The sequence below is a fragment of the Heterocephalus glaber genome, unplaced genomic scaffold (genome assembly GCF_053883595.1).
Source record: "Heterocephalus glaber isolate CG9 unplaced genomic scaffold, H.glaber_assembly_v1.0 deba00001610, whole genome shotgun sequence".
In the NCBI taxonomy this organism is placed as follows: Eukaryota; Metazoa; Chordata; class Mammalia; order Rodentia; family Bathyergidae; genus Heterocephalus; species Heterocephalus glaber.
The window spans coordinates 38,877,965-38,900,342 of record NW_028258381.1 but is presented as its reverse complement, the minus strand read 5'-3'; the positions used below and the strand labels follow the sequence as shown (position 1 = coordinate 38,900,342).

Below are 22,378 nucleotides of genomic sequence, written 5' to 3'. Positions count from 1 at the left end.
AACCGATTCAGCATGGTTCTGGACGTGGAAGACCCACTTGAGGATTGTTGCCAATGGCATAAAACGAGAACTGGAGGGGAAGATTGTATGCTGTTGATTTTCTTGGAGAAGCTTGCCGTGGCTGGTTTTCCTGATACAAACTTGGCGATTCTCACCATCAAGGGAGCTCAGCTCCTCGCCATTGTTGGGAATGGCTGCTGTTCTTGTTGAGGGAGCTCTGATCTTTGCCTTAAGAATTGTTTCCTGGCTCCAGTGCAGATCCTTCAGTCTGGTGGCACAGATCCTTTACCTTGCTGGTGCAGGCTTTTGGGCTTCCACCACTGGCCTTTAGGCCTTCCTGGTGCAGATCCTCCATACCAACTTGCATGAGACATTGCTGCGGGCTCTAGGCCTTACCTGGAGTTGTACAGGAGACTGCTATGGGACCCAGGACTTGGGCTGGATTTTTCAGGTCTCTAGTGCTTGGACAGACCTCTTGTAGCCCTGTGCATTTGACTTTTGGGTGAATGTTATAAAATAATCCTGTAAATTAAATCTATTCCCTTGCAAACCCTAACTCAAAACCTAGCCATCATCACTGTACGTTCCTCTTCAGTGCAAGCTTTCATCCAAGGTAGCCGAGATAGGACCGAGTCTTGCCAATAGTCAGTGCAAGGAAATTGATCAGGATGGCCAGGGTCCCCTGCAATAACTGTGAACACTTGACTAATTACCTCCTTATCAAGTAATCCCTCAGCAGGCCATCCCACCCCAAAGGACAGCCAATCAGTTTTACAGAAGGTCTGAAGCTTTCTGAGAGTCAGCTTAACACCATACTCACCTAACTATCCCTTGTTAAAATTCTTTAACATACACTCTAGGGAAGTCAGTTTACTCTGCTTTTCACCCATTTCCTTCCTTTAATAGACAACTTCCATGCACAAAGAATGGGACGAGGGAAGGGAACGTTTTCATTGGAAGGGTTGCACACTCGCTCCATCCATCTCCCGCCACTCCTCCCGGAGATATTTCAGGCGCCTCTGAGCTTTGGCAGAGCTCCCAGGCACCTACTGTCACCCTCAGCCTTATGCGGATTGCCACAGAGGTGCCGATCGGGACTCAGCCCTCGCTTCAGCCTTGTGATCGGGTCAGAGCCTTCCCACTGTCTGTCTCATCCACACAGAGGCACACAATGACTCCAACCCACCGCCGAGGGCCCAGAGGCTTGGGGCCATGGTTTTGTTCCCTGTGGAGCTACTTGGGCAGTAGTAATAACATGCTGGGACTCCAAACCACCACCTAGTTCCTGAGAGTTGCGGTTTCCATCTCAATGAAAATTACTCAGCAACTCTGGCAGGTGATCAGTCTCCCCTTCTCCCTCTCTAAAGGCAAAACTATCAAATTGAATGCAGGTCTTACCGAATCTGGTGGGCGGTGCTCCCTGAACTGGTTGCTGGGCCTCAGGTTCTGCTGTGTATCTGGAGCTCTTGCCTCAGCACATCAGGAGGTTCGGAGTCCAGCGACAAAGAAGGTGGAAATACACTGTCTCTGAATCCTGCCCACATGCCCCCAGAAACACTGCGGGGATTTTCATGTAGAGAGATGGGACACCAAGGCATTTTTTTTTTCCAGGAAGCAGCTTTATTTGCACTGGCGCTCACTCAGCCAATTCATATGCAAAGGCTGAGTGCTGAACTTGGCATAGTTGCACGTTTTATACAATTTTTGTGTCTCTGTCTCCCTTATATGGTCATACACTAACGTTTTACAGTCTGGCTGGGTATACACTAACATCTTGTGGTCTGGTTGGGTATGATTTATATTACAGAGTTACTCAGAACTACACATCCACACACAGAGGCTGATATCTCTACATTGTAAAGTCCCACACACACACCTTGGGAGGGGCCCTGTCAAAATTCAAGTTGAAAAAACAAAGCCTGCCAGTTGCAAATAACAGACAAGCATTTCAGAGATTTTTTTGTTCATCCTGCAAATTGCTCTGGGAAGATGGGACAGAAAGGAAGGCCATGTCAGACAAAGGTCACACCTGCCTGCCACCTGCCTTACTTCTCTGAGGTGGCTCCTCGCTCAGCCGGCTAATTTGGCCTAAGTCAGAAGTTTTACAGAACACTTGCTGGCCATCACGTTAACTCACTTCCAGGCTCACTGATGGATTCATTGTTGTTTGTCCACACACCAAGAGAAGGAAGAGTGGTCATCGACCCCACCAGTGATGGTGGCCAAATTATGCTGGATACAGAACAAGGCCCTGGGTTTCATTCCCAACACCAGGCAAACAAATAAGCACATTCTCCATGGGTCAGGAAAGTTCAGTTCCACAGAATTAGAGAAGAGCTGGAAAAGACCTAGGGGCAAAACTACTGTAGCACCCCATTTTACAGAGAAGGAAACCCAGTCCCAGACAGCAGCTGAAGAGCTCAGGATCACAATCCCTTGGGCTGAGCCAAGCATTGATCTGAAGAGCACCTTAGCCTCAGGGTTTGGGTTGGCTTGTTTTGTTTTTGTTTTACTACTCTATAGTATTATACTACCTCTTTATGGTGTTTTGTAACATGATCCTGTTTGCTTTATTTTCTGAGTTTTTGCATCTGGAATGGTTCTCTTCTGGTTAAAATATTACTGCTACCAGGTACAGAGATGCCCACCTGTAATCCCAGCTACTTGGGAGGCTGAGGCAAGAAGATCACAAATTCGAAGCTACCTGAGCAATTTAGCAAGATCCTGTCTCAAAATAAAAATTTAAAAGGAATGCTGATGTAACTCCCTTGCAGAACATTTGCCTAGCGTGCATGAGGCCCTGGGTTTGATCCCTAGACCACAAAACGGGTTACTTCTCTATGTCAGTTTTATTTTGTTTTGCTTCCTATTTTACTTAAAAGTATACAATCAGTGACATTACTATGGCCTGGAGAGTGGGGAATAAACCCGTTTACTGGTATCTTTTAGGAACCAAAGTTTTTCATAGTCAAATAATTAAAGCATTCACTTCGGGGCAGAGTTCTGGGGATTGAACCCAGGGCCTTGTCCATGCTAGGCAGGCATCTACTATCGAGCCACATCCCCAGCCGAAAAGTTAATACTTTTTTAAGGAGATGTAGCATCATGAATACATGTATGTACTCACGATATATTAAATGTAATTTACAGAACTGCATTGTATGCTCTATTTTTATGCTATATATTTCTATACAGGAAAATAAAAATATCTAGATGAATATAATTTTTATTTCCTTGTTTAGTATTGTCTGATCTTTTCTTTTTGAGACAAGGTGTCCAATCCCTAGAACTTTCTATTCTCTTGTCTCAGCCTCCTGAGCACTGGGATTAAAGCATGGACCACCACACCCAGTTCTGGTTTTTTTGGGTTTTATTTTTAATCAGAGAAAAACAGATAAAAGTTACAAAAGGAAATTCATACTTTTTAAATGACAAGGTTTTAGGAATGTAGTTCAGTGGTAGAGCATGAGCAAGACCCTGGGTTTGATCCCCAGCACTGCAAAAATAAAGGTTACAGATACTCTCCAAACCAGAGCTTGACATCAATTTACATGGCTCTAGGTACCACTGCAGGGCCTTAGTTGGCAAAATAAACAAACAAAATCTCATGAAAATTCTGAATTTCATATGTAAATCCCTGGGTTTGGCCCCCAACACCACAAAGACAAACAAACCATGAAATAGCAGAGTTTGGTTTTGGTGCCTCCTGTCTTACTCTGCCTAACCATTATCTTGCATCTAAATTTCATGTATCTTATTGAATATTCAGATTAAATCTGTTATCTGCACGGCTAAGCAAACACTCACATGACACTCCAACTTGAGGTAGCTCTGTGGGATATACCAGTAGCAGGATGGTGCCCAAAGTATGTCAAATACAGAGCAGAACTTTTCTGAAGTCCACTTTGCACATAAACTGGTTAAGAAAAGTCCTTAAAATGTTTTATTTAGGTTTTTTTTCAACATTTAGTAAGAATTTACTATAGAGGACAGAGCCGCAAGTGTTCAGTAAGGCTACAAAAACATTTTGCAGATGTGCTGACAGACTTGTGTTTGTTTTTCAATACTAGGGACTGAGGCCAAGGTGGCTCTACCACGGAGCTACATCCTCAGTCCTTTTTATTTATTTATTTATTTTTGAGACAGGGTCTTGCTAAGTTTCCCAAGCAGAACTTGAACTTGCAATTCTCCTGCTTCAGCCTCCCTGTGTGGGGATTAGAGGCACGCACCACCAAGTCCTACAAGGATGCAATTGTCTAGCCATGAGGGCACAGTTCACCTGAGTGCTGATGGAGCTTACAGTCACTTCCGTGTGTTCTTCAAGCCCTCTGGAGTTCACATCCCACCACAGATTGTCCTGGGTGCTGGGCAGGGAACTAAAGGATTTAATGTTTGTCCTGCTGGGTTACAGTCTTTCTTTGGTCCCATCCCTTTCTATCCCCCTATTTCTACCTTTTGGAATGGGAATATTTATCCTGTACCACTGTATGTTAGAAGTGTTTAACTTTCTTTTTATTTGTGCAGAGGCTCACAATTAAGAGTTTGCCTTAAATCTCAGAGGAGACTTTCAACTTGGCCTTTCCAGCAATGCTAAATCTGTTAAAGCTTTGACAACTCTTAGAGATGGACTAAATGCATTTTGAATAAACAGATATGCATGAATTTGGGGCGGTCCAGGGGTAGAATCTTGTGCTTTATATCTAAATGTTCCCCTAACGCCTCATGGACTCACAGGTGGGGGTCTGGGGAGGTGACTGGATCATGGGGGTGAGATACTCACTAATAGATTCGTCCACTAATGAACTTATAGCTAAATGTGATTTGGGAGGAGAAATCTGGTCTGAGGAGGAGGGTCACTGGGGGCAAGGTCTGGAAGGGTTGATCTTCTTTCCTCCTCCCTCTGTCCTGCTCTGCTTCCTGACTGCCATGTCCTGAGACCTCTGCTACCATGTTGCCCTGCCTTGGAGCCAGCTATGGACTGAAACCTCAATAATCTGTGAGCCAAAATAAACCTTTCCTCCATTAGGTTGTGAGTGCTGGGTATTGTGTCCCACTGAGGAAGAAAAGGGAGCTAAAACAAGCACCCATAAACCTGAAATTTCCTGGGTAACAGGGTCTCTGTTGTTAGTGTCATACCTGAGTTCATGTTAATGGGGTGACTTTGGCCTCAGGACAGAGGCCAGTTGCCAGAAAGATCAAGTCATTAGAGTCCTAGAACTTCCAGTCCCATCCAGCAGCCTGTGGACAGGGTGGGTGTGGCAGGAGATGAGGTTCCATAGCTTCTAAGGGACACTTGGGCCACTGCCAGGAAGACTGAACAGATGGAAGGTGGCCCTGGAGGTGCCTTCCACACCCTCCCTTGGTGCACTTTACCCAAGCACCTCTCCCAGCTGAGTGCTCTTCGGTCTGACCCTTTGTAATAGATTGACGTACTGTAAAAATAAAAAATGAAGATGAAAAAATTAAAAGAGCTTTAAAAATGGATCAGGGAGGACATCAAGGAAAGAATTACACAGCATGATCCAAAGCATAGTTAATGTTTAAATAAAAAAAAAATTATTACATAGCCAGGGATTTAGCTCAGTGGTGCCTCGCCTGCCTTGCAAGCACAAGGTCCTGAATTTGATCCCCGGTACCGCCAAAAAAAAAATTATTACAGGAAAAGACACATTGCCATGAATCCCCCTCAAAATATCCCCTCTGGCTTCAAACACACTGATCCCATCGTTCTCACCACTTTCTGAAGCAGTTCTGGAGTCCTCTTTCCTGAGTATATTTACGAGCTACAATAAAAAATACCATGCATTCTGCTGTCCAGTGCCATCCAACACAAAGACAGGCTCATAAATGCCCGTGATGCTGTGTCCTCGTCCACCTTATTCACCAGACCTGGCACCGTGTTTCTTCTGGCTCTTCCTCAAAGTCAAAATGACCATGGAAGGGAAAGGTTTTAAATTGACTCAGGACTTTTAAATGTGACTCAGCCACAACACTGCAACTAAAGACACAAAAGAGGACTTCCGGAAAGTGCAAGAATGGGGAGACGTGTGTTTCAAGTGAGAGGGAAGACTTTGAGCGGGATTCTCGGTAAGGTGTCCTTTACCGTAATACACTTTTAACATTCACTGCATATTTTGATGTCACCACATACACACAATTCAGGGGCTGCCTAGCAATCTGGTTACCTTCCCCTTGGACCACAGGCATCTGGAGAGAGCAGTCTATTCCAGTGCACCTGGAGGTTTACGATGTGTCTCAGGGACTTATAAGACTCACGCTTTATGGACATTTCCATTCTGTTATACATTCTTTTGTCTTCTCACAGACCCTGTGTTCCTTCTCTCACTTTCCCTGCCTTCGCTGGAACACTGACTCAGAGCTATCATCAACTGGGTCCTGAATTGCAATCCCTAGGACGCTGAAATAAAGCCTTTCTCAGTTTGAACCAATGGATGTTACATGGCACTGGAAGTGGGCTCTGAAGTCTCTGCCACTGGTGCTGCCCTGCACAGGTGCAAAGGCACCTACACAGGCAGCCCCTGTGTCTCCCGGTGGTTTCAGACCGCAGGGTGAGTCCTCTGGGTTTCTGAAATGTCTCATCTCTTTGGTCAAGGGTGTGAACCTGTCCTTTGTTGCCGGCTGCCAGAGAGGGAAGGCCCTAAATCTAGGTGTCTAGATGGGGCAGACTCTTCTGGGAAAGGCAACCTTTCATAAATGTAAAATAGGGCCAGGGATGTAACTCAGGGGTGCCACACCTGCCTGACAAGCACCAGGTCCTGAGTTTGATCCCCAGTACCAAAACAAACAAATAAACAAATAAAACAAAACAAAGACCCCCAAAATGTAAAATAGACACAGAAGTTTTCAAGTGACATCAATGTTGTGAATCACCATAAAGCTAAACTTAAGTAACCAACACCCACATCCAGAACTAGAACATCCTCAAGCTTAAGCTTGTCCCCTTTGATGCCCCCCGAAAGCATCCACATCCTGGTTGTTATGGTAACAGTATGATAATCACTTCCTGGCTTTCACACTTTTACCATCAAACACACATGCTCATTATAAAATAGTTCTTACCTGTATTTTTTTCAACACTAGGCATTGAACCCAGGGCCTTGCACTTACTAGGCAAGCACTCTAACACTGAGCTACAGCCTCCACCCTTATTATTTTGCATTTTGGGACAAGGTCCTCTAGATTGCCCACACTGGCTACTTGCAACCTTACAGGCTCACTTCCCAAGTAGCGAGGACTACAGGCATGTGGCACCAAGCTCAGCTCTTGCCTGGTTTTGAATTTCACATATAAATGGGACCATACAGACACTTAGGTCTTGTTTTCTTCACTGGGCACATATTGGAGACTCATCCACATTTTTGCATTTAGTGTACTTCATTCACTTTTTTTTTTTGAGATGGTGTCTCACTATGTAGTCCAGGGTGGCCTTGAACCCATGGTGATCCTCCTGCCTCAGTCTCCCCAGTGCTGGGATGACAGGTCTGTGCCACCATGTCAGGCTCTTCATTCACTTTTGTTATCAGAAACTCTTGTATGATGATATCCCATTTACCTCTGTTCCACCTTGGTGCACAGTGGGGTTGTCCCAAACAATGAAGCTAAGAACTCCATGTGCTGCACCTGGTATGCATATTACCTCGGCCACAGCAGGTGACAGGGCCTCCCCTCTCCAGATGATGTCCCCATTGACATCCCGAACACTTCCACTCAGCTGCCCAGTGAACAGCTCACTGTCATCTGTTTACTGCTGAGGCTGCACACTCTTTCCTTAGTGTACTGACCACTTGCTCTTCTTCTTCTTCTTTTCTTAAAGCACCTGTTCAAGTCCTTTGCCTTGGAAATTTATTTTTATTTTTTTCCAACTTGGAAGCGTCTGCCTTGTAGACCTGCAGGAGTTCTTTCCGTGTTCTGGACCATTTGTTGGCTGCAAGCAAAAGATCTTTTCCCATTCCTTGCTTTCCTTCTCACACTGACTGGCATCTTCGGAAAGAAAAGCTCTTGACTTTAAAGTACCTGACTGTATCAATCTTTTCCTTTAAGATTAGTTCTTCTTATGCTTTTTTTTTTTTTGGTACCGGGGATCGAACTCAGGACCTTGTGCTTGCGAGGCAGGTGCAGCGCCACTGAGCTAAATCCCCAGCCTTCATGGCTTTTTAAAAACCCTTCCTTATCTCAAGAACTTTAGAATACTTTTTTTCCTTTTATTGGTACGTTTTAGGTGTACAGTATAATGACATTCATCGTTAGAAATTTGCACCTTTACATAGTCTCTCTTGGTTCTTATTTTTCCCCCTTCCCCGGCCCTCCCTTCAACCCCTCCATTCCTTCCTATTTACAAAGACTTTGTTTCCTATTTTTCCATTTTCTCATATTAATTCCATTTCCTTCTTTCCTTTTCCCTACCCCTACCCCTCCCACTTCCCCTTCCCCTGTGCCCCTTTTCTTCCTATTTCACATTATCTCTTATACCTTTTAGTCCTTATTTACATTTTCAGTTTCTCACACCAGAGAAACTATTCAGTATCTACACGTGTGTCCTGTTTATTTCACTTAAGAGAACCACCTCAGTGTGCATCCATTTAGCTATAAATTCTCTAATTTCTCATTTTTGATGGCTGAGTGGTATAGAATACTTTTTTATTATCTCTTCAAAGGCTTGCTTCATCTGCCATGTTTGGATCTGAGAGTGGCCCTGTGTCTAGGTTTATGCCTCTTCTTAGCATCTGTCTCATCCAGTTGACATCTTTCACTCTCAAAAGCATCTGTAAAATTCCCTTAAGCTTTTCTCCTTGGGAAAAAAAGCAGTGCTTCTTACTAATCTTTTCTTTTCTCCCTCCCTCCCTCCCTCTCTCTCTCTTCTTTCTTTCTCTCTTTCTTCTTTCTTCCAGTACTGGATATTGAACCCCTGGCCTTGCACTAAACTACATCTCGAGACTTTTTTTAAACTTTTGAGCCAGGGTCTTTCTAAATTACCCAAGTAGGCCTCAAACTTGTGATCCTCCTGCCTTGGCCTGCCAGGTAGCTAGGATTACAGGCCTGCATCACCGCCAATCATAATTCTGGCCATTGTAGATGGCTGGCTTTTTTTTTTTTTTTAAGTAGTACATGTTTGCAGTACATAACATTTACATTCCTCAGTGTGGAGCTGGTACCTGTACAAAACATGTCTTAATTCCTTTTTCATCCCCTTTCCCTCCTCTTTCTCTTTCAATCTCTTGATTCCATCTCCTTTGAGAAAATCTGTCTCCCTGCTTCTATTGTCTTTTATTTTGCTCTTTACCATACATTATTGAAGCTTGTGTGTCTGATTTACTTCCCTTAACATTATAGTCTCAAGGTGCATTCATTTTCCTACAAACTACTCAAGTTTACTTAGTACTCCATGCGGTGTAAATGCCACATTCTCTTTACCCACTCATGTAGATGACCGGCCTTTGAAGCTCTCACCTGGAGGCCGGGATACCAGTCCTCACTTCCCTGCCTGTGAGACTCCACAAAACAGACCAGGAAGTGTGTCCTCAGGCCCTGTGGAAGGCAGGTCCTGCCTGCAGCCACAGTTGGCAGGGTTCCATTTCTTTGCTGGAGAGCTCATAAGGTGTGGAATGGAGTAAGTCAATGACACTAAAAAAACTGAGGCAGGAGATTAGGGTATGGCCAGCTGCCTGGGCAAGTTGTCAATCATAGAGACCCAGGATGCATGTATCCAAGCCCTGCACCTGGAACCAATCAGAAATGCTGTCTTCAATCTTCTGGCAAGATATCAAGCAGGTGCTTGATAGGATGGTCTAGATCTGACATCAGCCTGAGGGATGAAATACTAAAGACAGCAGCCATTAACCTCCGTACCACAGTGTTCTCTCTCTTCAGTGGCTCGCTCATCCGACAGAGTGAACTTCCTTTCCTACCTTTAATAAATGTAAAACCTCTCTATCTTTTGCACTTGGTCTACTGCTCAGCTCAGGACAAGAACCTGGAAGGAACCCTACAGCACCCCAGAAGCCCAGTAACAAAACTGATTGGTTATGATTGCGGAACATAATGAAAGAAATTTTAAGTTCAATCATTGGTTTGACAAATTATATTTCTAGAAACAAAATACAGCAAAACCTTGGATGACAATTAATTTGTTCTGCAGGTGTTCCACAAGATAAGGAAACATTTCTTATAAATTTTAGCTTGAAAAACGGGCAATGTCTTGCAATGCAAGTAATATGTGAGGGTGAATGGTATGATCGCAATTGAGCTTATGACTCTCTTGCTGCAGGATTGTGGGTGATCACCTCTCAACAGCAAGAGGTTATACAGAAAATCTTATCTGCAGAGGAGGAGAAAAGGCAGAGGACTCCCTCCCTTCAAATGAGATTAGGGAGATGTGTAGAATGTGGAAAACAGTGCAAAATTTTGTAGAAAAACACCACCTGAATAAGACTGTAGCAGTGCGAGCGATGAATCTGTTTAATGACAATGCAATGTCATAATGTCACAAAATCCTCAAAAGGAGGTAAAACCAAGTGTCACTGGCTAGGTTCCTTGTTAAAACTGCACAAAAAGAAAAAGATTCCACTGAGCCAACAGACAGCAGTGATTCCATTACTGAGAGTGAAAGTTGTTCTACACAATAACTTCGTCTCTCATCTCCCTTACACCAGCCACCAAGGTTTTCAAAGGAAAGTGCAGGTTAATTTATTTTTATTTTTGGGTATTTCTAGTATTTGTGATTATATTACAATTATAATCACTTTTATATGAATATTTTTGGGTTGTAGGACAAATCACATTTCCTTTATTTTTTAGGCAGAAATTCACTTTGATATACAAGTGCTTTGGATTACAAGCATATTTCCCGAATAAATTATGCTTGCAAACCAAGGTTTTATGGCACAGAGATATAGAAGCCAGGTGTGGAAGTGCATACATGTAATCTCATCACTCTAGGAGGTTGAGGCAAGATGATCACAAGTTCAAACCCAGCCTTGGTTAATGAGACCCTGACTCAAAACAAAAAAGGGCGAGGAAATGTAGAGTTCAGTGGGAAGGCTCTGGGTTGAATCCCCAAAACATATATACTGCCAAAACCAAAATATACACACACAGTTTTTTAAAATCAGGATATATTTGCAATACATAATTATCACATTCATCTGGGGGAATTGATACATGTACGTATTGTATCTTAATCATTTTTTCCCAGTGCTAGGGCTCAAATCCAGGGCCTCCTCACCCATGCTAGGCAAGCACCAAGCAAAACACAGATCATACTTTGGTTGTGAACACACTGCAATTTTGCCATCATGAGAAGTTCCTCAAACTGCTACCAAGTACTCGTCATGTGGTGTAGACCAGATCAGAGAAATGCAAGGCCAGTGCCAGCCTCCTAGTAAACACAGACAGCCATGTGCCTCCCGGCACATTAACACCTTCACTTAAGGATCTGAAGGCAAGTTCCATTTTGCTTCCTAGAGGGTGATTTCTGATAAAGAAATAAACCAGGCTTTCCTTCCTCCACTCCTGACCCTTGTACTTCACTGCTGACTTTATCAGTGATCCTGTTCTTTGCCAGTGTGATGAAGCAACAGCACTGATGAGCTTAACATGCAGGAAGCATCTGCAAATGTTTGTCAATTGAACGCTTGATTTGCCATGTTCCCATGACTTTCCATAATCAGGCAGGGCCTGAGTTTTTTCAGGCATGATTGATTATCCTCGACTTCCAGTTTGACCCATGGTTTTCATTTAGGTCTTAGAGGTTTTGTGGTTTCAATCTTTGGTATTATTTTTGTTTTAGAGGTAAAACATTACATCTTCACTGCAGAACATTGTTGACTACATTTAGATGCCTTTTTTTTTTTTTGGTACCAGAGATTGAACTCAGGTCCTTGTGCTTACAAGGCAAGCGGCAGAACCACTGAGCCAAATCCCTGGCCCCTGTTGACTACATTTAGATATAAGAATTTGGACTTGCATGTAAACTTCAAGCTTTTCTTTTTGTACTGGGCATTGAACTTGGGTCCGTGTGCTTGTGAGGCAGGCACTGAGCTAAAATCCCCGGCCCCTAGCTTTTCTTTTTTTTTGAGACAGGGTCGCATTATGTAGTTCAGGCTGGCCTCGACTCACTAGGTAGCCCAGGTTGGCCTGGAACCTTCAAACTCTTGGTAATCTTCCTGACTCGGGCTCCTGAGTGCTGTGATTACAGGCAGTTGCCAAAGCATACACTTTTCATGGTACTATTTCTGTGAACTTTCCTCTGCCAGGGGTGGGGGAACACTACATATTTATCTGCTTCACTTACCATGTTAATTGTCACAAGAAAAAAGAAAATGCTGAGCTTGACTTAATTAGCAGAGTCCAAAGGCAAAGTCCAAAAGGGTACAGCCAGGGTCTCCCAGGGAGCTGGCGCACCTGGTCCGTGTGGGGAGGAGGGGTACAGGAAGCCAAGGAAGAGGGCTGCCCAGGGCCCACCTTGGGAGGATCATGTGACTCACTGGCTGGACAAAGGCGGAAGGACCACGAGCAAAATGTAAGTGAAAATGGTATACAAGCAACTGCCCATGATTCATTTACTCCACAGTGGAAGGAAGTCTCTAACCATGGTTAAGCCAGTGTGCTGTCGACCACCAAGATTAAAGAGGCTGCTCCACTGGGATTGGTGTTACTGGCTTCTAGAGTCAGAAGAGATCCTTCCCAGGTACTTGGTGTCCTGAACAAAGCCTTGGACACAGAAAAGATAGTGAAGATTGACATTTAGAGAAGGTAGGAGAGAAGTAAACTGCACGGTGAGAGCAGAGTGAAAAGGTTCACAGTGGCCCTGAGGAGTAACGGCCCGGCTTCTCTGCATCTCTAGACTGGTTCTCCCTCTGCAGACAAGGCATTCGGGATGGTGGTCCTATCACTCCGCCTCACGTCAGAGTTAAGTTACCCTGGCAAAGGCTCACTCGCTTTCAGAACAGATGTGAACGAAGAATCAAAATGGCACTGTTCGATTGGTCCCACGGGGTTCAGGCTGCGCTGTTGTCCCGGAGCCTGTGTTCTGCACATGCTCCCCGTGTCTCCAGGCCAGCCAAGCTTTTCCTAGTGGTTACCTGGTTTGTCCTGCCTTGATCTCCTACCTACATGGCTAGGGCGCCATATGCATTGCCAGAAGTGGACAGTGGGAAACAGACAGGACAGGCCACTTCTACTAATCTTTTTGCTGAGGATCTTCCAACATTTTTAACACACGAGGGACGGGTTATCTGGGGATAGGAAGAGTATTCATTCTTTTCATATAAATTATAGGCAAGTCCATTATTAAACCCTGGAGATTCCAATATGAATTTAAACGTCAGTTTTTCCAGGAGTGGTCAGGGAGACAGGCAGGAAAAACAATTATGATACATCCTATGAGGGATCAGAGTGGAGAATGTACAAAATATGAGAGCATTAAAATGCAGACCTAGGGCCGGGGATTTAGCTCAGTGGTTTCACTGCCTGCTGCGCAAGCGCAAGGACCTAAATTCGATCCCCGGTACCAAAAAAAAAAAAAAAAAAAAAAAAAAAAAAATGGAGACCTAAACTTGGCTTGGTGGCATATGCTTGTAATCCCAGCGCTGAGGGAGGCTGAGGCAGGAGGATAACAAGTTCGAGTCCCACATGGGTAACTCATTGAATTAGCGGAACCCTGTCTCAAAATAAGAAATAAAAAAGGCTGGGATGTAGCTCAGTGCTAATGCCCTGAGGTTCAGTAGGCAGTACTGCAACCATCACCACTTCAGGCCTACTTTTCCCTCAGGTGCAGTAAGAGCTGAAGTTTGACCTGAGACTTGAAGGCTGGATGTGAGAAGTGATAGCACTAACTCACACACAAGGGCCAGGCTCAGAGCCTGAGTGACCCGAAGTGAGGTCTGAAAGCACTGTGTCCGGCAGAGAAGTAATAAGGTCAGCAAAGAGGAGAAACAGAAAATGAAGGAGGTTAACATAACAAAGCAGAAGTAGGAATGAGGATTAGCCTTGTGGTGAGGGCAAGAATCGACAGAACTTCTGCCTGTGTGGGGAATGAGCTCTGCAAAGGCTGGGGTTCAGGGGGTGTGGTATCAAACTGTCATACCATAGCAACACTGCAAGGGGCCACAGAGAGCTCCTACTCAATGCCCTAATTAATGCCTTTTTTTTTTTTTTGAGACAGGCTCTAGCTAAGCCTCTAAACTGCTCTGGCTCAGCCTCTCAGGGTGCTGAGATCACAGACATGTAGCACCATGCCCAGCTTCAATGCCTTTTCTCATGAGGAAACTGAGGCCGAAGAAGAGAAACGGCTACAAGTGTCACAGACCACAGAGCCCAGGTCTCCCTGTCCACCCTGTTTCCAAGTAGCCTTCCTTCTGCTGACGGTACCTGAGTCTTCCTCCAAGGAACCACTTGTTATGGTTTCGATCTAGATGTCCCCAGAAAGCCTCATGTGCTCAAAGGCGGAGCTTTTGGAAGGTGACTGGATTATGAGGACACCATAGCTGACCTGCTCGAGGAGGGGAGTGTGGTGGGAAGAGGAGGTCGTGGGGACATGGCCTGGGTTTATCTCCCTCCATGGCTCCTCCCTTCTCTCTGCTTCCTGGCTGCTAAAACGTTAAGCAGCTCTCTTCTGCTCTTCCACCAAGCTGTTTCCTGTTTGGAGGCTGCCAACTGTGGACTGAGACATCTAAACTGTGAGCCAAAATAAACTTGTCCTCCATTAAGTTGTGACTGTCAGGTATTGTGTCTCAGCATCAAGGAAAGTGACTAAAACACAATCACCTTTGGTTCTCTGCACCCTCCTATTTCAGGTGGGTGCCAGATTCAGTCCACAGATGCCAGTCCCTCAGGGTGGTTAAGAGTCAAGGTTATATTCAGGAATCCACAAAGCCACCAGGGTTAACATGAGACGTCTGCTTTATTTTGTTTTTTCTGGTACTGGGGATCAAACTCAGAACCTTGCACTTGCAAGGCAGGTGCCAGAACCACTGAGCCAAATCCCCGGCCTTGTTTTGGTTTTTGAAGCAGAGTCTCACTACGTAGTTCAGACTGGCCTTGAACTCACTGTGTAGTCCAGGCTGACCTTGAACTCACAGGAATCCTTCTGCCTCAGCCTCCTGCGTGATGGGATTACACGCTTGGCCAACTTCTGCTTTTTTTTTTTCCCACTGGAGTCAGCCTGAGTGCAGTGCCCAGTCCTGACAGGGAAAAAAACCTATCCACATCCTCAGAAAAGAGGAAAAGCTAAGAGGAAACAGGAGGCTGTGTTGGGCAGCTTTCTGGTACTGTAACCCAAACCTGAAATAATCAACTTATAAAGAGAAAAGGTTTACTTGGCCCACAAATTAGGAGGTTTCAGTCCATGACTGGTTGTCTCTGTTACGCTATTCTGGGTTTTTCTGAGACAAGTCCTATGTAGTTCAAGTTGGCCTTGAATTTACTATGTAGCCCAAGCTGTCCCCAAACTAGCAGTGATCTTCCTGACTCAGCCTCTTGAGTACTGGGCTAACAGGAGTGCAATGCCATACTCGGCTCGCCCTGGTTGCTTTCGAACCTGTGGCGAGACTGTAGGTCCTGGCAGGGCAGCACGGCAAAGCAAGACCGTTGACTTCAAGGCTAGAAAGTGAAGAGGACGAGGATGGTCCCACGATGCCCACTGAGAGCTCATCCTCAAAGGCCTGAAGCTCACCCCTAGACCCCACCCACTTCCCAGAGAACCAAGCTGAGAACCTTTCAGGGACGTGCCAGATACAAACTCCAGCCAGAGGGAGACAAGCTCGGGTGCCAGTTTTAGCCGTGTCAGCTGTGCCTGGCCTTCCACCAGACATTGCCCAGCACCCATTGTCCATCCTAACGTGGCCGCCTGGGAGAAGGCAGGTGGAAAGGGCTTACACTTGTGCCCACACCCATGCCTGACACCAGAGAGCACACGAATATTTCTAGTATGGTCAGAACAGGTTGAGCTGTGTTGTCATTGGCAACACAAAGAGGTTAAGCAACACAGCGACTATTCTTGAGATCATGCCCCATGCTACAGTCAGCAAATCACAGATGTTTCCAGGATTTCTCCCATGAGGATTTTTTTTTTTTTTTTTTTTTTTTTTGCGGTACTTGACATTGACCCAGGCCTTCCCACTGAGCTATATCCCCACCCTATTTTAACTTTTTTTAAATTTTGAGACAGGGTCTCACTGAGACGCTAGATTGCCCAGGCTGGGCTTGAACTTGCGATCCTTCTGCATCACCCTCCAAGTGTGCTGATATTAAGAGACGAGAGCCACCACGCCCAACTAAGAGTGAAATTTTAAATTTGTGTACTCTCGGGCTACCTTTCAACCCGACCGGATCCAGATACGCCTGTTTACTTTCCAGCTCCCAGTGAGTTGCCTCAGGTGCTTAATGCAGCCCGCGCTTCCGGACAGCCCTACCTGCTACTTCTCCTCGCCTACGGGGCCGCGCCGCACCACCTCCACGCCGGGTCCTGGGGTCGGGGAGGGGTCGGTGAGGGTTCGGCGCCGAGTTTCCCGGCCGAAAAGCGCGAGGAGCTACCTCCACCCGACCTCGGGAGCCACACCTGGCGCGACCCCGGAAGTGGGCGGGCGCGCGAGCCTGAGCCCCCTCAAGCCGGCTTGACAGCAACCAACCGCGTGCCCCAGGTCGTTACGTCACGACAGCACTGGCCAATGGGCACGGGTCTGCGCGCCACTTCCGGCCCGCCCCCGCCGGCAGCTGGAGAGGCCCGACCCGCTAACCCAGCAGAGGAGGAGCCTCTAGCTCTACCCGGGTTAAACCGCGCGCCGGCCCAGGTGAGTGCGTCGTGCTGCCCTCTCCGCAGCGGCCACAGAAACGTGGCGGCTGGCGCTCTTGCTCCCCTAGGAAGTTTCGGGCAGCGGGGTGAGCAGCCCTTCCACTGGCTGCGTTTGCCCGGACCCTGGGGAAGGAAGGAGGCAGGGGCTCTACGTGCGCTCTGTCCCGCACACCTGGCGGGCGCCGCCCCCGCCCCCCTCACCCCCGCGGGACGCCGACCCGCTCTGAGGACGCCCCCGCTCCTTGGACTGGAGTGATTGGAGAAGCCGATCGCTGCACCCTGGCGGCTTTAGAGAACGGAGTTACATGGGCTCTTCTTCCTGGGCAGCCGTGGAAGCAAATCTGCTTGCGCTGGGGTTAGCGCAGGCAGATGGTCGGGGCCTTGCGTTCCCACCTATGCCGCTGGTGGCCGGGCAGGGGCCCACCTGTCGCCCAGTGCGGGATCTGGGTTGCAAGCCAGGCCTACTCAGGGCACCTCCTGCCTGGTGAGGCTAGACAGACCCTATGCTTCAGGAAGGATTCGACTGTCAGCCAAGTCCTGTTGTTTTCCCCACGCCTTTGGACCCTGATGTAGCTTTCAAGCAGTCCCGCACCTAGCAGCCAGCAGTTCGCCTTAGTAGCCTTTTTATCGCACATCTGTCTACCAGTCGCGCCTTACTTTTCAAATAGTCTGTGGTTTCCCTTTCCTGGAGCAGTATTTCTGTCAAGGTTCAGGGAGCTGACTGTGTTGGGTGTGGGTGGAGATGATTATCATTAAACATTGGTTGAACATTGTCTGTGTACATAGCGCTGTTATGAGAAAACACGAGGCTCAGGACTCAGATGATCAGAAAGGCCCTCGAGTTTTTTTCTTACTGGTCCATGTTAGGTATACGGTACGTTTACACTCAGCATCGGGTGCTTCTACCTGCACATGATGCATCTTGGTTCTTATCTTTTCCCCATTCCCTGTGCGCCCTTCACCCCTCCTCCCTTCCCTATTTACATAGATTTCATTTCCATTTTTTTCTTTTCTCATAATTTTTCCTTTCCCTTCCTTCCTTTCCCCTTCCCCTCCCACCACCCCTACCCCTTTGGACCGTTTCCTATTTTAAATTATCAGTTATTCATTTTAATCATTTTCATCCTTATTTACACTTTCAGTTTCTCACACTAGAGAAACTTTGGTATTTACACATGTGTGTCCTATTTATTTCACTTAAGAGAATGGCCTCAATATGCATCCATTTAGCTATAAATGTCTCTAGTTTCTCGTTCTTTATGGCTGAGTAGTACTCCATTTTATTTTTAAAAAATCATCTTTATCCAGTTTCCAGTTGATGGGCACTTGGGCTGTTTCCAAGCACTTGATTTTTTTTTTAGACATAGGAAATAAGTGACAGTGTGCTAGCAAATGCCTAGTAATAAAATGACATCGGTACCACTCGTTCAGTTCTTGTTGAGTACTGGACAATGTTTATAAGTATTACCTCATTTAATTCTCACAAAGTAAGTAGGTCACTATTCCTTTCTGGCTTTTGAGGGGGTACTGGAAATTGAACCCAGGGCCTTTATACTGAGCTACATCCCCACATTCTCAGGACTTTTTACTTTTTATTTTGAGATAAGTCTTGCTAAATTGCCTATACTGGGCTTGAATTAATGATCCTCCTTCCTCAGCCTCCCAGAGTGCTGGGATTACAGGCATGCACTACCACACCTGGCCCTTTCTGATTTGTATACAAAAGGAAATTAAGTGCCAGATTCTGGCAGTGTGAGTCTGGGAAGCTCTGAGCGTTCTTAGTCACTGCGAAGGTGCCAGAAGGACTCTCAGGCCTGAGCAAGCAGGGCGGAAGGGGCAGGTGGGGGTCCCCAGGGTCCTGACTTAGGCACCTGAACATAGATCAAAGTTCCCAGGTAGCTTTGTGTCTGACAGGCATGTTGCTCCTGAGGGTTTGGAGGCCGGGAGTTCCAAGGGGGTTGGCTCTTCCCATTCTCCCTCCTGTTGTCTTCTCTACTCTCCTGTCAGGGAAGTTTCCCCAAACTTGGCTTCCGTTCTGCCTCCCGCCTTCCAGTTCCTTATTCCCCTCCATCACTTCCTTCTCAGCCTGCATTTTCAGACTCACTTTGTTCCAGAAGAGGCTTACTTTGCCTGTGTCATCCCAGATGTCCTTACAGTGCCTTCTGAAGCCCAGCAGCAAGCCCAGCCTCGAGGCACCTAAATATACCTTCTGGTAGCTTTGGAAACCAGATGGGTGTCTTGTCTGGGGCCTCTGACTGTCCGCTCTTGTGGCCTGAGGGCCTCCCTTGTTGGGTCTGGAAGCCGTCCTGTCTGGCCCAGCTTTTCCTTGTGACTCCCCTGAGCCGCCTCCATTTGCTCTGCGTCTGGCTGCCTTGTGTCTGGCCAAGTGGCCCCGCCATAGTGGGAAGCTTATTTCTACTGGCAGCCGGGTCTCCACGATTTTCCCCAGGAAGTGAAACAGTGTCAGCCCTGGGCACGGGGGGAAAGTCAGTGGCAGCTTGGCCACTGTCTAGAGCACAAAGAAAGAGGAAGAAGGAGTGGAGTGGGAAATGGCAGGAGAGACTCATGTGGGGAGTAAAGAGGGACCTTTGCGTCCTAGAGGTCCCAGGGTCACCTGGCTCCTGCAGGACCACACAAGACTCCAGCTGGGATGCCACGCCCATGTGGAAGGACTGTCACAGTGAGACCAGCATGGGGGACTGTGAGATTCAGATAATTCTGTAGGCTTTCATTTATTCTTTTGAAAAGAAAGATCTAAAGAAACTTTATAACAGAATAATGATCCTTAAATTTGAGGCGGTAAATACATAGATGTTTCATTTGCCCCTGTACTTTTTGGGGGGGGGCGGTACCGGGGATCAAACTCGGGACCTTGCGCTTGCGAGGCAGGTGGCAGAACCACTGAGCTACATCCCCGGCCCCCCTGTACTTTTCTTATATGTTTGCAAAAATAAAAATTCCCCTGGGCCGGGGATGTAGCTCAGCAGCACGAACCTGCCTGGCAACCACAAGGTCCTGAGTTCGGACCCTGGTACTGAAAAAAAAAAGTCCCCATAAGAAGGAAGGAGCCAGGCGTGGTGGTAGGCATGTGCCATCCCATCCCAGGGAGGCTGAGGCAGGGGGATCCCAGTTTTAAGCCCAGCCTAGACAACTTAGTGACTTCAAGAGAACCTGTCTCAAAATGTAAAAAGGGACTGGGGATGTAGCTCAGTGTGAAGGCCCTGGGTTTAATCACAAATAACGCAAAAATAAATAAGGAGGAAGGAAAGCGAAAGAAGAAAACAGCTATCTACACTGGAAGCTGGGCTCTGCTTCTCATCTGGGGGTGACCACCTGCTTCTCTCTCTGGACTTTATTTTGCCACCTGTGGCATGAGAGTCACCAGTGCAAGTTCCCCAAGTGTCCCTCCCCCGGTGTCCCCAGGCTGGAGACCGGTCACCGACACTCCCTTGCTCTTGCCACCGTTTCCCTCCAGCCACTGGCGCCATGCCCGCATCTGTGCTGTGGGCGGTGGACCTCTTCGGCAGAGTCTACACCCTCTCCACCGCCGGCCAATACTGGCAGCTATGCAGGGACGCCCAGCTGGAGTTCAAGCGGCTCAGCGCAGCCACGCAGTGCTGCTGGGGCATCGCCGGCGACAATCAGGTCTACCTGTATGTGGGCGCCAGTGATGTCCCCATCCGGCGCCGAGAGGAGACCTATGAGAACCAGGTAGCAGCCCATGCGTGAGCAGGTGCTGAAGTGATCCGTGTCCTGGGACCGGGCTTCACAGGAGCTGAAGAAGAGGAGAGAGACCCCTGCGTCCGTTCCCTTCCACCCAGCAGAGCATTCAGTCTTCTCCAGAGCAGACAGGGAAGGGTCTGCCGGGATGGACTGTGGGCATCCAGGAGCTCATGGCCTGAGCCCTCTACTGCCTGCCCCCCTTGTAGCACTGTGGCCGTGGGTGGGTTCTCTATCCTTTGGGGCTGTGTGGATTCCCTGGATTTTATTTTTCTCTCTTTGCATTACTGGGCATTGAACCCAGGGCCTTTGCACTAAGCTCCCTCCCCAGCCCCCTTTGCTTTTCTGAGACAGGGTTTTACAGAATCGATAAGTCTCCTAGGCTTGGCTTGACTTTGTGATCCTCCTGCCTCAGCCTCCCTCCGAGTGCGGGGATCACAGGCATGTGGCACCATGTCGGGACTGTACTGGATCTCGATGAAGTGGCCTAGGGTCTTTGATCCCAGGAGGGGCCTGAGAGGCAGGCTGCTGGGTTCCCTCCTGGCAGACTCAGACCTAAGGCCATCTCTGTGTCCCTGGTCCCAGCGCTGGAACCCCATGGGTGGCTTCTGCGAGAAGCTCCTGCCGAGTGACCGCTGGCCGTGGAGTGACGTGAGTGGCCTCCAGCACCGGTTGCTGGATGGGGTGGCACTGCCATCGCCTCACTGGGAGTGGGAGTCCGACTGGTACGTGGATGAGAATTTTGGAGGGGAGCCCACTGAGAAAGGGGTAGGTAAACTCAGTGCCCACCTTGGCCGCCCTGAAGGGAGGGTCACCCTGGGGGGGGCTCAGCCTGCCCCTCGATGTTGCTGTCCCCAGCTGTGCCCTGCAGGGTCTGACTGCTGCTTCCTGTGGGGTTGTGCATTCGAGTCCTGCCGTCACGCTCCCGACGCCCTCCTCCCTCGGTCTCCCATCTTCGCATCTCTCCCCCCAGAGCCTTAGGGAATCCCGTCCTTGGCATTTCAGGGGTGGACCTATGCCATCGACTTCCCTGCCACCTACACGAGAGACAAGAAGTGGAACTCATGCGTGCGGCGGCGGAAGTGGATCCGATACAGGAGATACAAGTCCCGAGACGTCTGGGCCAAGGTCTGTGCCTAAGGGCACGTGAGCCCACCCTGAGACCTGCTCTATGAGTTGTCCTGCCATGGCTTCCAAAGAGAGGGGCTCTCAGGCACTCACTTAGCCTCTCTGTGTCCCTGGCACAGTGGCTGGGTCTGTCAGGAGCCCCAGGCTCCAGAGAGCAGATCCCAGCAGGCAGTCTCAGAAGCCCAGAGCCAAGATCCATGGCTCATCTAGCTGTCCCATGGGCACTCCGGGACGGCCTGTCCTGGTGACTGATCGAGAGAGAGGGCAGGGCAGAGAGAGAACCCTGCATTCCTGTCCCCAGCTTCTGTATGAGGTTAGGCAGTGTGGGCCCAGCTGGAGAGGAGGGAGAGGACCCAGCATGGGTATCTGACCAGATAGTCACCCGGTCGTGACAGCCACTGTGTGTTGCCTCCTCATTTTAGATCCCCTCGAAGGATGACCCCAAGGACCTGCCTGACCCCTTCAGTGACCTCTCTGTGGGGGGGTGGGAGATCACAGAGGAGCCTGTGGGCCGCCTGTCAGTGTGGGCTGTGTCTCTGCAGGGAAAGGTAAGACCCCTGTCCACAGGCTCTGGGTGTGAAGCAGCAAGGGAGGCAGCCCAGCCACAGGCCAGGCAGGAACAGGGTCCCTGGGTGCAGGGAACAAGGCGCCTGGAGACCTCCATGCCTCCTGTCCCTGGGGTTGGGGCGTCCTGAGAGGGCAGCGCCTTACCAGGCTCCC

The 22,378-nt window shown here is 48.0% G+C and overlaps 1 protein-coding gene and 1 long non-coding RNA gene across 8 annotated transcripts in view; one reads left to right on the top strand and one right to left on the bottom strand.

Moving 5' to 3' along the window:
* LOC147822716 (uncharacterized) overlaps positions 1 to 16,568 on the bottom strand; it is a 57,709-nt gene extending 41,141 nt beyond the window's left edge. For both annotated transcript variants that reach the window (XR_015445335.1, XR_015445336.1), the window contains exon 1: positions 16,431 to 16,568. This is a non-coding gene — a long non-coding RNA (uncharacterized LOC147822716). The remainder of the gene's footprint in view (positions 1 to 16,430) is intronic.
* Positions 16,569 to 16,682: 114 nt separating this feature from the next.
* The window catches only part of Tecpr1 (tectonin beta-propeller repeat containing 1), a 28,735-nt gene continuing 23,039 nt past the window's right edge, over positions 16,683 to 22,378 (top strand). For 5 of the 6 annotated variants that reach the window (XR_015445330.1, XM_004840474.3, XM_087195877.1 and 2 more), the window contains exons 1-5: positions 16,683 to 16,808; positions 20,286 to 20,521; positions 21,116 to 21,298; positions 21,536 to 21,658; positions 22,081 to 22,206. Coding sequence is in view for 5 of the 6 variants with exons in the window: in XM_004840474.3 (XP_004840531.1) it covers positions 20,297 to 20,521; positions 21,116 to 21,298; positions 21,536 to 21,658; positions 22,081 to 22,206 (657 nt within the window). In the remaining variant the exon portion in view is untranslated. The remainder of the gene's footprint in view (positions 16,809 to 20,285; positions 20,522 to 21,115; positions 21,299 to 21,535; positions 21,659 to 22,080; positions 22,207 to 22,378) is intronic. The other variant, XM_021254760.2, reaches the window with a different exon arrangement.